Below are 15,834 nucleotides of genomic sequence, written 5' to 3'. Positions count from 1 at the left end.
TCCAGTATCAGCCAATTCCAGAACTAAACGCATAATGACCGACCCTTCGCTCTTATCACTGTATTCAGTCAGTGGTGAGGGGAACTTTTCTCGTCTGCGCCTGTTCATTTGCATTATCTGCAATAACGCCACACCGATTAGAATTATTGATCATCAATTAAAAAGAAACCGGAACATCATATAAGATTTTTGCACAATGTTTAAAAGTGATATTGTATAAAATAATGAAATTATTATATTCGTCTTGTAATATTCTCCTTGAATACATATACCTAAAACATTTAAAATCACATCACCGATTTCAGAAGAAGCCATTTAAAATCAGAATTCGGAGGCAATTTCTCCTAAAAAGTAACAAGATGGATTTAATAAAAAAAATCACAATAATGCTAGCACGATGCTAACTGAGCCGTTGTATTAGATTTATTTTACATTCGAATCTCCTCGTGCGCAAAATCTGTAACTATTGTAATAAAAGTTATTGGTATGGAAAATTCCCACCGATAATTTAAAATAGTAATTTATTTAAAGCGCAAAATAATTTCATGGGACTGTAGTAACAAATAAGAGACTAAAAACAACTGACTCTAAATATCATCTTTTTCTATTTCTGCTGATTCGTACATAGGTTTTGCAATCCCGCATCCCGCAATCCCAGGGGATTTCAACAATACTCCCGCGAATTTGCGGGATTTCCATGCGTGATATTTGTTGGTTTGTGGAATTTTAGAATTGTATAAATTTACACCAAAAAGATGCTGTACGATAATCTCACCAACAAGGGAGGAAGCAGAGTGAGAAAGTTTTCCGCTCCTGAGCTTCTGTGAACATATTTCCATTAATTTTATAATATTACTAGTACCAAAGACGATTGATCTCAAATTGCTGTGGAGAGTCTTTCAGTGTTTTTACAGATTTAAGATATATTTAAGCATTCTTAAAATACTTATTACGTTACCTTTACAATATTTTTTATAATATGATTGATATGGTAAGTAAGGTGGAGCGGTCTAGTATGGAGAATTTTTTTTTTCGTAATATAGAATTCGGCATACGCGGGATTGGTGCTCCGTTATGTATTTATCTTAAATAAAAAATTTAATAAATATTTATTTAAAATTACGACATCGCCACTACTTTGAATTTTTGATAAAAACACTGATAATCCAATAATGTTCTCCCGATTCTTAGAAATTCTTATAATTATGTAAAAAAAAATTGAGTGTTTATTTATTACCTATGTTATAATGACATTATTATTTTATAAAATAATTATAAAGTAGGACTGTAGGAACAGTTAAACTATTCCCACGCAGCAACGAATCCTTCTACCCCAAACGCGTATCAAACAGAGTGAAGTGTATCGCGTATCATCTTGGCGAAGTTTCCGATCCGCTAGACATTATCTAGTAGATTGGGGTACTGACGCTATTCCTTTTTGTACTTTAAACTTTAGACTCTAAAAAAATATGCTTCGTCTTCAATTCCTCAAGAAATAATGCAAAGTGAAGCACAACCAAATAATTCTCACCATGAGGTGAAAGACTTCCCTGTTGTGGGCAGAACACTAGACAGATATTGTATTTCAGATCGAGCAGGAGCTGAAAATGTTTTCGCTGTATTACAAGATGTTGGCTTAATTTCACAGAACGATACATCTCGCGTTGTGGATAGGAGTAAAATTCGTCGAGCTCGAATGAAGAAAATAACTGCCCTTACTAGTAAGCCGTTAGTAATCGATTCCAATCAATTTGATTTATACTTCGACGGACGGAAGGACAAAAATTTAAACATGGAGGACAACCGGCGAAAAATAATATCTGAAGAACACGTTAGTTTATTAAAAGAACCAGGTAGCGAGTACATGGGACAAATTTCATTAAAAACCGGAAAATCTGAAGCAATAAGTAATGGAATTATTTCATTACTGTCTTCAAAAGATATTGCTTTGGAAAAAATTGTTGCAATTGGATGCGATGAAACTGCAGTTAATACGGGGTATAAAGGAGGTGTTATTCGGCGCCTTGAATCACATCTCAAACGGCCTTTACAGTGGATTGTCTGTCAATTACAAGCAAACGAACTCATTTTGCGACATCTCTTTGAGAACATCGACGGAACCACGACTGGACCGCAAAGTTTCACTGGAATTATTGGTAAATCTTTAAATAAGTGTGAACAACTTCCTGTCGTAAAATATAAAATCATTCAATGTTCATTACCAAGTATGACACATACACGGGATTTAAGTACAGATCAGCTGTATCTACTGAAAATGTGTAAAACTATTGACTCCGGATTCTGCAATGAAAATTTATCAAAAACAAATCCCGGTAAAATTGTACAATCCAGGTGGCTCACTACAGCGAATCGGATTCTTCGGCTTTACATTTCTACCCTAAAACCATCAACAAATATGGTAACTTTAACGACATTTGCATTAAGAGTTTACGCACCTATGTGGTTCAACATTAAGACCAAATCATTATGTCTTTCCGGTGCAAGGCATTTACACGAAACAATAGTGCTTTCACGGTATTTGTCTAGTGATTTAAAAGATATTATTGATCCAGTAATCCAGCGTAATGGCTTTTTTGGGCATCACGAAAATATATTGTTAGCCATGTTAAACGACAACCAAAAATACGTAAGAGAGTTGGCATTGAGAAGAATATTGAAAGCTCGGCAAATGAAAATGCAATCAGACTTTATTCGTACCTTCAAAGTGCCTGTTTTTGATTTTTCAGCAGATGATTATTTTGATGTTATAAAGTGGGAAAATATAACCGAGCCACCAGTAACCAAATTTGTAAGTGACGAGACAATTTTACAAGCCATTACCGATCACACGATAATTGAGGATGTCATACTACCAATGATAAAGAATTTTCCTTGCCACACTCAAGCTACAGAGAGATGTGTGAAAATTGTAACAGAAGCCTCCGCCGTTGTTTGTGGACCCTTGAGGCGAGATGGATTAATAAAAACAAGATTAGAGTCACGACACCTTATGCCTATGTTTAACACCAAAATGCAGTACCGTTCATAGTAACTTTTGTAATTTTCAAGTTTTTCAATGCGGTAAATAATATACGTACATTTTTTATTTCCACTATTTGTTCCATTCTAACAATCTACGAATGTATTATCTGTAAAATAAATGGTAAAATACAAATTTTATGTGTGTTTTATTTCGCGTACATGATCTATAAATACTTAGGTAAAATCGTGAAAATGATAAAATATAAAGCTTTGGCGATGTCCAGGTATTGTGAATATATTTTTTTTATTATTTTTGTTGACATTGTTAATATATGGAGCATCTTTCCCAACTATGTCGATTTCAAAATTCTCAAAAAAAAAATTTCACTCCACCTTAATGGTAAGTCCTCTTAAAGTAAATTTTTACTGTCTTTTTTAATACCACTATCAAAGATAATTGATTCCAAATATCAAAAAAAATGCTAAAGAAATAAAGGCATTATTTCAGTTTAATATATCCCTTAATAAAATCCCTATACATCCGCGGGGTTTCTAAATTCTATCCCGGAATCCCGCGGGATATGAAAAAGGTGCGTGATTTGTACTATGGAATATTGGGTTACGTCGTTAGAATTTGTGACCTGCATGTTACAGCTAGGAGCACCTTAGCAAAACTCCACTCTCGCCACGTTTTATTTCAAAATTACGAGGCGGGGCGCGACTAATAATTTTCAGTTAACTGCTGCAGCCCGCCTTATAATAAACTCTTTTGGTGCCAAATCTGGGAGATGCGTTTGAACACGGAAATATTTCATTTAAGTTGACGGTGAATTCTATGTATTACGACAAACGAGATAAAAATTTCGATGTGTTAATACGAACCTCAATAAATTTATAAAAAAATACATTGAATAATAATATTCAACAGAAAACACATAATTTTTTTGGTTTTTCGTTACGTTTACTTTTTTCATCTTTTGCTTTTGGGAATTTGAATTGGATAAAAGCACGTGATGTAATTTTTATTTTCTGGTCGTCATTATTTTATTGGTTGACAATGTAAAATAATATTAACACTGTCAAATATAGAAGCATAAAGATACTTTACAAGGCAAAACAAATAATAACTAAATCTACAGAATCTTTTTTTGCACTTTCACCACGTTTAACCAAAACATTTGGTTAAACGTGGTAAAGATTGGTGAAACGTGGTGAACATTTGTTTAGAAAATGTTGAGAAATTCTCAAATTTGTTTTGAAGGTTTCGAAACTCCTACCGCGGTAATGTTATATTTCATATCCTTTGTTTTACCAAGTGCAGTACAATATTTTGCAATTTCGTCAACCACAGTAATTCCGAAAATTAATATCCTTACGGATTTTCTTAATTATATTGATATATTGTAAAACAAATGTTCCAACATACCAATAACACAGATCTGCAAATGGTAATAGGTGAATTATATGTATTCCGGTTCGCTGGATTCAAGAATGCCATCCAATTAGACCCATCACGTAAGGATTTTCCGCAAAGTGTAAATTAAAATATTGGCAAAACCCGCCTTACACTACTTCTGTAGGGAATGTTCAAAATAAAAAAAATAAAATTATACAAATTTAATTAATTTTAAGTCATAAAATATTTTATTTACATAATATACAATTATAAATCTTTTGAAAATCTGCTTTTTTAGTTTCGAAGCTTCGTTTTGAGCTTTTTCTTTTCATTTAATTCAGCTTGAAAAAATTGTTGAGGTCCACTGGAGTCGCCTACTTGAAACTCGTAACTAGAACATTCTTCTGATTCACTTTCTGATGATGACATATCGTCTAGGCTTTGGGGTGCTTGTGGTTTAGGAATGCCAGGTCCGTGAAGGACTGGGCAGAGTGCCGAATCCATGTTTGGGTAACAAATTTGTTTTTCATTTTTGGTACTATACCCTTGTACATTGCACGAATAAAGTAGAAGACATTGCTGTAGTTTCAGGGCTCTCTCCAGATCATAGGAACACCAAAACGAAAAGATTTAACTTCAATTAAGTCCTTCAACACACCCTGAACAAACTCCATGCGGGGCCGAAGATTTGTTCTGATCCCCTATCTTTAAACCAAAATACGCAAAATACACTTTTTAACAAAATCAGTAATATTTCATTGTTGTTTTTTACTACAAATTCACCACAAATATAGCAAAAATTCTCAGAAGAATTTACACAACCTCTTGAAGTCATTTTTGAAACTCAAGTTACGAAAGTTGAAACAAAAATAAATAAATGAAATGGCATGGAAGGGAGTGGGCACCTTGGGAATTTCGGCATTCTCTCATCATAATTACTATGGAAAATCCCGATATATATGATTCAAAGCTTACTAATTTTATCTTCATGAGTTACTAAATGTTTTGTTTCAGTCTATAAAACATAACATTATCTTATGATAAGTTGGAATTAATAAAAAATATATATTTCGGCAATGAACCCCGTTTTGCGCCTTAAGATAGGCAATCCCACAGTATTTTGCGTTTTGCGGGAAAACCTTATGTGATGGAATTTTTTCGATAATTTTCCCGAATTCAGCAACCAAAAATACATGGAAATTACTTCATAATTACCTCTTGACGTTTGTAAAATCAATACTCAATTACTATGACTACACGATCTCGAATTACAAAGCCGCAAAACGGAGGGCGGACATTCATTTTTCACGGTATATTTGAAACTAGATACTTCTTTAAGCTTTATTGAGGGTTCTGAAAAGGACATCCGGGTTTATTTTATATTGACCCTTGTCGCACTTACGTCTAAAAAAGGTAAACCTTTTCCCGCCTTCGAAAAGTGTACAATGCTCCGCTGAATTCTGTGGATACGTTGCGTCAGTTCGTAGTTAAGAAAAATTCCGCTTCCCTGCATACCTACCACTTTCCACCAACAAAATTCTAGGAACCGTAAAAGATAATATCAACGTCTGCGCTGTATCAATGAGAACGTCTACAAGTAGTATGGTATCGTTTTAGAAACTTATTTACTATGGGTTGATTTGATTTGTTTACAATTAACCACTCTTTTAGTAGTTTCTAGTATCGGGGTACATAATACCATATAATTGAAAGGTTTATATGTACTACATTTATACTGCCCTGCTTTATAACTCGTCTATTTAGGAATACATACTTACATAAATATTAGTTTCATTATTATTAAATTACTTCAAAGATTGCGTGGATAATATCCACATCGTGTTATCATTATAAAATTCGACTTAGGTATTCTTATAAACCTAAAAATGAGTTTGCAAGGTTTTTGGCACTTCATACGAAATGTGTCCAAAGGTATTTTTATAACCTACTTGGTAATGTTGTAATATACTTGTGGGAGATCCCATGCACTTTTGTATACTCCGAAAGCGAGGACTTGTCAGAGCGACTCGAATACTTAACAATATATTGACCATCGACATTTTTAACGCCCCTTACAGACAGTTAATTCAGCAAATATCTTTTGACGCATGTCACAAAATAGTAAAACTGCCCCTAATGACCTTTTTATATTTGCATGAATTTATAATCTTCGCCGTATTATATTGGTGTAAAACCGTTAAATGGAGAAATAAATTAATATAATCTTTAATATTGTATCATTATGAGCAATGTTCTTGAAAAAATAATTTAAATTAACAGCTAATATTATGAAGAAAAAACAGATTTTTGGTATTTTAACGTAAATAAAAATTACCATTATTTCTCAAAGGTCTGTTTTTTTTCAGAGATACAGCTTTATCTTTTAGCACTTATACTCCTTATAAAGCTGTCAAGGTTTATTCGTGTTTATTTGGGTACATGTACAGTGTACACGTTTTTTAGGCAACATACCAATGTTCACACTAACAAAAATATTTGGAGTGTCATCCCTGAAAAATTCAACGTTCCTCCAAGTCCCCGTTCCCAAGAATTTGGTCGATCCTTTTCGCAGAAACGATGGACGTAAAGTATTTTATTACTGACTATAGATTTTGTGTTACCGAAATTTTAGTGTTTGTTTAGTTTTAGATACAAGGTATATGGCTCGCTCCCATTTTTTACCGAACATTGCTTCGGTAAAAAAAATCGAATAGGTGACCCAAATGGTTTAACTGCCGCGTGTCGTCTCCGATATGATGAAAATATCTATATAAATAAAAATTTATGTGTTCGTTTGTTCAAAAACTTAAATTGAAGTTCTTTACTGATTGCTTTGAAATTTTGATAGAACGATGCCTATGAATACGCGTATTTACATAGATGGCACATGTGATAGGTAAAAACATGTTTTTTTTAAACAGCGCAGTCCATTGAACAAATATGATTTTTTAAACAGCGCCATCTGTTGGACGTTAAAGCAACACGCGCTATTGTGTCTCTATCTGCACAGACCGACTGAGCCATAACAACGTGTGTGGGAGTACTATTAGTATTAAAAAATGAATAAATTTTTATTTTTTATTAGATTCTATAAAATACAATTACAGAATAATGAATCTTTGACTGTACAACTAGGAAGGTTTCCCTTTTAGGACAATCAAATTGATATGTTTAGTTCATATGAAGTAGGTAATGTGACACAAATATACAACAATAAATGCATATCATTGGAGAAATTACTTTTTACATTACATTAAATTCTTAACATAGTGGAAATTACTTTCATGTTTACACTAATGTAAACATCTTATTTTTTTTCATTGTTTCTATGATGCGTAAAAAATATTATTTTAACTGATTCAAGTCGTGTTTATAGTACATAATTTTTGAGTTTGTGAATAGTGGCGGGAATTTTAGGTCTAGAGACCAAAAGTATCAAATAGTTAAAATATATGAACGTACTAAACATTTGTAATTTATCTGTAAGTTGGCATATATTCGCACTGGAATATACAATCCTATTTCATTTTTTCCGACAGTCAACACCATTGAAATAAATAAGCGTATGTGTCTTCTATCGGTATATTATTATATTGAAGGCTTCATGTCAAATATCTTATTTAAATTGAAAATAAATTTTGGTTTTTTAAATACAAATCTAATTACTCTAACGCTCTATTGTATTCAGTTTTCTTTCAGATTGGTAATTGAGTATCTGATAATATTCTTACCCAAATGACTGTACAGTTTAAGATTGTTGTACATGGAAGTGGGGCTCTCTGTTATTTTAAAAAATAACCGTTGAAGTTTTCAAACAGCGGCAGCGGTTTTTTATCTGTTAGCAATGTAAATAATTATAAGCAATAATTATTTGTCATCCTTTATGCCATGCATAAAACATTTTCTTATAACCATTAGTTTGTCAAAAAAAAATAAAAAAATAATAATAATAATTAATGCTAGTAATGTATATCACGTGTTCTAAAGAACGTTGGCCAAAGAAGGAGGTAACGCAATACGGCACAACATACCAAAAACAAAAACAAATCATCACGTGTTCTAGGTCTAGAAAATATCCATTAAATAACCCAGGTTCAACTCCCGCTGGCGGATTTTATTTTTAATCGGGAGATATTTTCAATTTTTATTGATATTTCAGGCGACTAATTATTGCTTATTATTATTTGTTATCCTTTATGTTATGCATGAAACCTTGTCTTATAAACATTATTTTATCATGAAAATAATAATAATAATAATGCTAGTAATGTATATCACGTGTTCTTAAGAACTTTGACTAAGGAAAGAGGGAGCGCAACACGGCATAACACCCCAAAAACAAAAACAAATCATCACGTGTTCTAGGTCTAGAAAGTATCCGTTTAATGGTTATCAATTTGGGAGGCGGGTTTGGGTACCGTCCCCCTGGAAACCATTTATTGGATAGCCAACACCTCTGTCATGGTCACCCCAAGTGATTCGCCACGTTTGGTGATTTATCAGGGTTTTTTCGAGTGAGGTGTGTGCAGAATGCGCCTGCCTACGAGCTGCGTAGCGTTCCAAATAAAAAGAGGCTGTTTTGAGGAGACCCTTTGACTTCTCCAACTGGTCTCTCAATCAATCGCCTTGTGCCGCAGCGGGAGGCATATATTATTAATATGTTCGTCACTCCAGGACACACTGATCATTAGATTCCTACCCAACCCTCATACCTTTTACCTTTCCAAAGCTTCTTCTTCTTCTTTTCCTTAAAAAAGACCTTTCGCACAACATCCCAAAAGATGACAAACGCCTCGAGGGAAATTAATTTCTTCAGGGCCTCCTGTGTGAGGTTAATATAAAATAAATATGTATATTTTTTAAGACAGTTTTTAGTATAATTGAATAATTTTGATAAAATTATCTAATATACGTTGTTTTATTTTCAGTATTTAACTCCACTCTGCGTGATCACTTGTGTATACGCCCGCATGGCCCTCAGACTGTGGGGCTCCCGTGCGCCAGGAAACGCGCAATATTCCAGAGATGCCAACCTCATGAAAAACAAAAAGAAAGTAAGTAACCAACCCGTATTTTTTTACTGTAGTTTCATTTAATTTTGGGCAATATTATGTTTACCGCTCCTCACTCCTCTGCCTTTACGGGATGAAAAAGTTGCATCGTTTTTTTTCTCAGTTTTAAGTTTAATTTGTGGAACTCATTTTTAATTATAAGTTTTCATTTGCACGTTTGATGACATAATTGTTCAATTTCGATTTTTAAAAAACTGTTTATTTATAAACATGTTCTGTTGTAAAATTATTGTAACGTGAGACAGCTGTTTCGCCTTCCGAAGTCAATAAATGCACCGTTTGATTTATTAAGGTACAGTTTGATAATGCCTTCAGAAGGCGAAACAGTTGTTTTTAATCATATATTTTCTAAATAAATTATTCAATATGATTGAAAATAAAAACATAAAAGATTTAATGCTTAAGTTTTAAAGCGGGGATGGGAACAGTGTGCCCATTCAGATCTAGTAACAAAAAACGGCTAATTTCAAGCAACGTTTTAATTCTAAATGGTAGTCTTTCACCAGGGGGATACTGAGAGTATCTTTCACTCTGGTGAAAGGAAATACGCATACATTTTAAGCATAACTTTTGCTTATATTGATTAATGCTTTATATTTAAAGACTTTCTAAAGGCCGGTATTTCTGTTCCTTCTTGAACTCGGCTTGACAGATATTTACGTCAGGAAACCTACTTGATACAACTCGAAGAAATTAAATATCTTTCAAGTCGAGCTTAAACAGAAAACTAAAATACCGGCTCTAAGTAAATTTATAATTCCGTCACATATTAGAACAGTTTTACATTAGGTTGGACCGACATGTCGGCTCTAGCTGTGTACATTATGTAGTGCGATAAAGCGTAATACAAGTTTTAGTGACAACAATACCAGACCCGACTGCAAAATCGTGTAAAAACGTCCGGTAAATGTGTCTTCGCCGACAGTTTTATCGGATCTCACTAATACAAATGTATTTAAATATCACCGTTGGTCTTACCAAATGTGAACCTGCTCTTACCTAAAAGCAGTGGCGGTTCTTTTAAGGAGGTCATTTGGTCAATGTCTCCTGGTTTTTGATAGACACTTCAGTATGTATGTTTGTTGACATGATTTAAAAAAATACAAAATGTATGACTTCTTTCCAATTGATTAGGTTTTTAACAAAAAAAATCATATTAAAATGAATCGATGATTAAGCTTTTCAACATTATGAATAATATTTCTATTTGCTTTTGGGTTGGGAGTAATTATATTATTAACAAATGATTTTCGGTAAATTCCAATCCTTATTTTTATGATATAGATCCTTAAAACATTGATAACCAAAAACATAAAGTCTTGTTTTTTATGATACAGCTACCTATAACTAATTAATAACCAAAGTCAACAATTCCTGTTTTACCTTATAATTATTCTTGAAATTTATTTGTTTTTTTTGTTGTTGTTAATTTTTTTTATTATTTGTGATTATAGAAAATACATAACTACGTCCTAACTAAATCCTTATAAATTGATATTTTAAAAATGTGAAATGAAATGTGAGACGGTATATAATAATTTATTATCTATCATATACATAAAAAAACGTAACCAAAATTTCTGAATGTATTATTCAGTTTAATTAATCTTCTTGAAGTTTGAACAACCTAAGCCATCTTTTGACTAACGAAATACGTGTTTACATTCAAAATTTGCATGAGAGCCTGGTTATCCCAAAAGTATAGCTTACAAATCATAAAAGCTGTTTTACCATTTAACGCCATTTGACTGGAAAATTAATTTGGATCCTTATTTATCATTAAATTTCCCAGGTACTACAGTTTTTACCGACATCATTATAATGCCTCTTTGGCCTTTTTTTATTTTGCAAATTTACTGAAAAGTTTGTTTTGAGTTTTGGAAATTTCGTTAATATATATTTTTTTAATATTAAATTTGTTAAAGCACTCCCATTTTACTAACATTTAAATTTGGTAATGATAAACATACAAAGTCATTAAACGAAAATACTATGGACTGTAATGAAATTTTGCAGAAATGCTGAAAGTGTTTTACTCATAGTTTGAAATTCCCATTTGAAAGGCTGTAGAGTCCCATTTACAAACACTGATTTCAACAAAATGAGAATTAAAATGCTCTCTGCACATGCATGAAATTAATTTGTACTAAATGAATACAAAATGAAGAAAACTAAATGAAGTCTTTAATGAATATGTTCACAATGTGAAATAATGTATATTTCACGGACTGAAAGAGAAAATCGTACGACTTCAAACATTTAAAATAACAAACAAGAAGTTTTCAAAAGTAAGCATTCGCAGAATTTGTATTGGAATGATGTCGGTTGTTTTGTGGCTAAATTTCGACTACATTATATCAATTTAACAAAGGGAGGAATTGTTTTCTTCATTTTATTCAGAACTGGTAATTTTCAATTAAGTCGTAAATACAACTTATTTGATGTGGTTGAAATTTTGATACGTTTTAACAGCTGTACAAATAAAAATAAACTTAAAAGTATAAACAGTACGTGGCAAAAAATTCTCAAAGCTTGTGGGATTGAAAATTTTTGAAAATTCGTTTACAACAAAGAAAATAAACTTCAAAAGAAAATGTCATCAGCGAGAGCCACATACTTCCTAAATGTAGTATTGTGATTAAAATATCGATATGTTTTTCATTTCCTACAACGCTCTTACAAGATTTTTGTCACTGCAAATACATTGAATAAACGGTAAAATTATAACGACCTGGACTGTAATATTACTAAAAAAATACAAATTGAACTAAATAAATAAATAAATATTTTTAAAAAACCTCGATATATTGGCGTTGGTTCTCCGCGAGAGGCTGTACCTACTTGGCGGTTAATCTATGATAGCACATGATTAATTAGTGTTCTGACGACATATTTCTCCGTGAATTATTATTCACCTTTGTTATATTGATGAAGTACTTTGTTTTATATTACGTAATAAATTTCTTCCTTCAAAGAAGAGATTTCTTGGGCCTCATTGTTCCTTCCAATCGGGTTGTTCATAACATTCCTCTTGTCTGGCTCTCAAAATTTTAACATGTGAATGCAAAAATACCTGTTATTTCTACTATTGATTACTTGGCTAGATTCTACTGGTAAGTACCTTAAACTTTACTTACTTGAGGGTAAAAATCACGAATCATCCCAAAGGTGATCACCAGAGTCGCTCTCATATCGGGGGGATATCGTGTCTCTAATTATTATCAATGTTGCCTTTTCCAGTAACATTCTGATATTAGTTACATTTTTTTATACCTTCTGTTTTAACCGGAATTCGCCCATCTTTGCCCGGCATTCAATCACTAAGAAATATAAATTGATCAAAGATATCGTACTAATTCGAGCGAAACTTAAGTACATATTATTGTAGCCCTTTATAATAAAATTCACTTTTTACTTCCACACTAGCGGCTTCTTGAGGTGAGCATTTTTTTAAGCAGATCGAGGGGGAGAGTAATTCGGTCGGAATTGGATGCATTGATATAGAAACGGGATAATCTTTTCAAATGCAGATCGATTACCAAATGATTTTTTTAAGGATTACCTAAATTATAGAGTACACACAAAACCCTCGCTTGGGGGGGTGTGTATTATACCTCTCCGGTGTGATAGGGTTAACGAGTCTTTCGACGATAGGTAATCAGTTTTAGACCTGAATTTTCACCCGGCTCACGTACATAATAACTTATTCATTATTTAAAGGGTCTTTGTTCAATATAAATTGAGGTCAACCATTTAACAAGTTTATTTCCTTCAACGGGGGTTATTTTCGTCCTCTAAGCAGCAAGGTTTTCCTGTTTATTTACAGTTTTACTAGTTCAGAATCCTCAGGCAGTAGATATACGAGACGCTTTTCACGTCGAAAGCCTTCAAGATAATTATATACTATTTAGCCACTCGAGCGATAGGTGTTCGGTTTTCGATTTAATAAGGAAGTATATAAACTGCTTACTGCGATTTTTCGAAATCCACCTAGATTTCTCCGTTAATCCCATATTTTTAGGTTCTATAAATTTCACACATTATGGCAAGCGATCATGCAAGACGTTTTGCAAACCTGCCATAATACACCAAATTCATTAAAGTGGTTAGGCTTAGCATTTATTTATTTTTTATTTATCAAATATATTTTTTAATGAAACTGCCCAATTCGATTGAGAATTTATTTCACGTGTTTAAATTGGGGAGCGGCGCCATTATAGTTTGTAAAATTACAATAATTGATGTACTTAATAATTAACTAATAATGGTCAACCTAGATGATAAACTTAGATAACATAATATGATGTCCCCACACTAGGGCGTCCCTTATATCAGTGCTCCGCAACCGGTGTGCCGTGGCACACTGGTGTGCCGTGAGCCGGACCCAGGTGTGCCGCGGTCAAATTCAATGTATTTGACATTTTACAATATTTGATTATGTATTTAATACACAATGACAAAATATTTTTCGTAATATTGTCTATTTTTCATTGTCTTCAGATACTATTAAAAGACGTATTCACAATATATTAGAAACACCGATTAGAAAACTGTTATTGGCTGAAAAATTTGCACTTCAGATCAACGAAACAACCGATATTAAAAATAAAGCACAGTTGATAGCTATTGTACTTTTTGTTGACGAGGACTTTATTAAAGAACATTATTTATTTTGTAAGGAGGTTCCAGAGCAAACTACCGGTGAAGAATTTTTTCAAGTAACTGATGATCTCTTCAAAATATATAATATTAAATGGAGCAATTGCATTGCTGTTCGCACGGATGGCGCTGCGGCAATGACGGGTAGTAAAAAAGGTTTTGTCTCTTGTGTAAAACAAAAAAATCCAACGTTACAATTTACACACTGCTGCATACATCGAGAAGCATTGATGGTCAAAAATTTACCGGAGGAACGTTTGAACACGATGAATGAATGCATTAAAATCGTAAACATAATTAAATCAAGAGCCCTAAACTCGCGAATCTTTGGAAAACTCTGTGCAGAAATGGGAGCCGAATATGAATCCTTATTGTTTTATACTGAAATTCGTTGGCTATCCCGAGGAAAAGTTTTGGCTAGATTGTTTGAGCTTCGTCACGAGGTGTGTGAGTTTCTTTTAAATCAAAATATGTCCAAACTATATCAGCACCTCGATGATAATTACTGGATAGCCAAACTTGCATACATGGCTGATATATTCAAGCATTTGAATGAACTAAATAACGAACTTTGGCAGAAAGAATTGCAAAAAGGATGTTTGGGAATGTACCAAAGGATCAACCATAGTACAATTGAAAACAAACAATTAACTGTGGATCTGACCCAACAACATTTAAGTATGCTTCAGCAGAAATTTGGTCGGTATTTTTATTCCATTAATACGGAACAATACGATTGGATTCGAAATCCTTCTGCAACCAATGCAATAAATTGTACGGAAGCACTGCCTCTGCAAATTCGAGTGGAATTTACAGATTTAAATAATGATATGACATTTAAACTTCACTTCTCCGAAGATCAATTAGATGTTTTTTGGATTTATGTTAAAAAAGAATATCCTCACATTTCCGTCAAAGCATTCTTAACACTATTTCCATTTTCAACGACATATTTATGTGAGCAAAGTTTTTCAACGCTTGTATTAATTAAAAATGAAAAGCGGTCATGCTTCCAAGAACTTCGGGTTGCGCTGTCAAAAATCAAGCCGAATATAAAACTTTTGTGTTCATTGAAACAAGCGCAGGCTAATTTAACAATTAATCGCTCATTAATTTATTATTATTTTGTAATAATTATGAAGATTGTGTAAAAATAAAAATGTTATATTTATATGTATGTATGTATACTTTTCAAATAAAAAACAAGAAATTATTGTAAAATTTGTGTATCAATTTAATATCTATATATTTTAGCTTTTGGTGTGCCGCGGAATTCTAGGAGGAAATTTGGTGTGTCGTGGGTGAGAAAAGGTTGCGGAGCACTGCCTTATATGGTTGAAAAAAAATTTTTTTTTGATATCAAAATGCATACCCACTATTTCTTTTTGACTTACCCAGACTTACTTAAATACAAAATTTTATCTTCCTACGTCAACATTAACCCGTGCCGACAGAGCTCTGAAGATTTTGAAAATTGCTGTTTTTAACCCTTTCCGTTATGTATTGAAATCAATTGAAATAATGATAATAATAATAAACTTTTATTACACACAGGGAGTACACAGAAGGAATAAATCATGAACAGTACAAAGTAAGCAGTTTAAATATTTATATTTAAAAGAATATTTATTAAAAGAAGATAAAATTACAGATCAGGCAGGATATTTTCCTTTGAGGGTCTCTTTTTTACAATCTGGATACAGATTTCTATTCTCTTGCACACAG

At 32.7% G+C, this 15,834-nt stretch overlaps 1 protein-coding gene across 1 annotated transcript in view; it reads left to right on the top strand.

Moving 5' to 3' along the window:
- LOC149427005 (neuropeptide Y receptor type 1-like) overlaps positions 1 to 15,834 on the top strand; it is a 245,641-nt gene that overhangs the window by 214,484 nt on the left and 15,323 nt on the right. The window contains exon 6 of the mRNA XM_089635168.1: positions 9,307 to 9,432. Coding sequence (XP_089491294.1) covers positions 9,307 to 9,432 — 126 coding nt within the window. The remainder of the gene's footprint in view (positions 1 to 9,306; positions 9,433 to 15,834) is intronic.

This window comes from Hesperophylax consimilis, chromosome 1, assembly GCF_061612785.1.
Source record: "Hesperophylax consimilis isolate HC1 chromosome 1, BYU_Hcon_1.0, whole genome shotgun sequence".
Taxonomy (NCBI): Eukaryota; Metazoa; Arthropoda; class Insecta; order Trichoptera; family Limnephilidae; genus Hesperophylax; species Hesperophylax consimilis.
Note: the sequence above shows the minus strand (reverse complement) of the source record. Positions and strands in the feature narration are given on the sequence as shown.